This window comes from Alligator sinensis, unplaced genomic scaffold (genome assembly GCF_000455745.1).
Source record: "Alligator sinensis unplaced genomic scaffold, ASM45574v1 scaffold895_3, whole genome shotgun sequence".
Taxonomy (NCBI): domain Eukaryota; kingdom Metazoa; phylum Chordata; order Crocodylia; family Alligatoridae; genus Alligator; species Alligator sinensis.
The window spans coordinates 67,398-69,208 of NW_005842210.1; the positions used below are offsets into that span (position 1 = coordinate 67,398).

Genomic DNA, 1,811 nt, shown 5'->3' on the forward strand with positions numbered 1-1,811 from the left:
GCAGGAATGGTCCTGTGCCACTCGGCCACAGGGGATGGGTGTGGGGACACAGCAGCAGCATCCAAGGTCTGAGTCCCAGCATAGGTAGACTGACCACCATCTTACCCTCCCTAGTGCTTGGCATCCCTCTCTAGGGCGCAGCGCCAGCTGCAGCGCAGAGGGGATGGTGGTCCCCCTCCCCACCAGTCCAATTACACTACTGACCACTTTGGACAAATGAATTGGTCACATGGTTAAAACATTCCTACTTTCATGCATGCCCCTTCAGTATTTCCTGGTAGACACAGCCCTTAATTTTCTGTCCTTGTTCGCCCCTCCAGCCTCTTTTTTTCAGAATTGATAAGGCTTCAGGCACTCACAAATTTTGATCCATAGGAGTAAGTGAAAGTTTGAAAAATGTAATCCAGTGTGTGGAACATGTAAATAGGCTGGTACTGAAGATTAAGCATGTTATTCACTGACAATAATAAACTGCAGATTTGCCAAATCTCTTCAATGGCTACCAGATTATTACACTGGAATACAGTGTTAGGTTGTTACCTTGGCTCGTGTTTTATCTTCAAATCTCTTTAGTACCATTTAGACAAATATTTCTATCACTAAGGTTAGTAAAAACAACTAAAGTGACCCCTGCATTTGAAACAAAAAAATCTGAAGTGGTGGAAAAAAATATTTTCTACTTTGCAAATCAAGTTAGAGGTGCAGCTGGACATGGTCAGATTCAGATACTTACTAAATAAAACAAAAAGTTTATCATATGTGGAATTTGTTTTAACCGGGCAACCCAGGTAAGCAAGCATTCAAATATTAAATTACAAATACAAAACAACACCTACAAAATATCAGCTAAACTGTTACACAGAAGAGGGATAATTTAGCCATTTATTACACAGAAGAAAATCTGTGTAATATGATATTTAATATTAGTGAAATTATTACAAAGAAGTAAATCTTCCAAATCTGTGCCTATTGTGTGATATGCACACACATTTTATAGTCTGATTTTTTAACTTAAAAATGTCTATGATGCATAAAATGTGAAAATCTGAAAGCAAAACTTAGCGTTAGATCCTCTCCTGAATAAAATAAAAGGCCTAATTATGGTCTTATTTAAGTCAATGACAAAACGTCCTGTTGCTGAACCCCGCAATTACATTTTAAAGAGAGCCTGGTTCTGATCTCATGTATATCCCTGCAAATAAGAAGTGAGCAGCTAAGTCCATTGTACTGAATTAGTGAAACACTAGTTCACCAGGATAAATAACATCAGACCACTCAGATATAGTGGTGTCTTTGTGGAAAGCAGTCAAAATAATAAACAATGTATTTTCTTTTCCCCAGGATAACTTCAAATGGAAAGGAAAGAAACAACTACATTCAGAATATGACTTCACATCGCGCACATTTTTAACCTGCTTGTTTAACTGCATCTTTCCTTGATACATCTAGGTACTTATTTCTGCAAAATATTGAAAGTAAGTTCACAATCTAAGTTGAAGGAAGTTAGGGGGGAGATGGAGAAGGAACCCATGGGTTTTGTTTGCAAGAGCTTCATGAGCAAATGGATGATACTTTTTAAGTGTTGTGTAGCTGTTTGTAATGATCTCAGCAGCAGTTAGGACCTATGGCAGAATGCAGATACATACAAAAATAAGACATTTTACTTACAGGAGGTCCAACATCACCTTGAGGCCCGGGGCTTCCAGTAATACCTGGAGCACCTGGAGCACCAGGTATTCCCTAAGTGGAGAAAGAAGCAATACTTACTGACTTATTGCTTAATATTGATGCTCAACAACAGTGATTTTCCT

The 1,811-nt window shown here is 38.5% G+C and overlaps 1 protein-coding gene across 2 annotated transcripts in view; it reads right to left on the reverse strand.

The window, feature by feature from the left end:
- COL14A1 (collagen type XIV alpha 1 chain) overlaps positions 1 to 1,811 on the reverse strand; it is a 179,582-nt gene that overhangs the window by 23,318 nt on the left and 154,453 nt on the right. For both annotated transcript variants that reach the window (XM_006026800.2, XM_025207819.1), the window contains one exon: positions 1,669 to 1,740. In XM_006026800.2, coding sequence (XP_006026862.1) covers positions 1,669 to 1,740 — 72 coding nt within the window. The remainder of the gene's footprint in view (positions 1 to 1,668; positions 1,741 to 1,811) is intronic.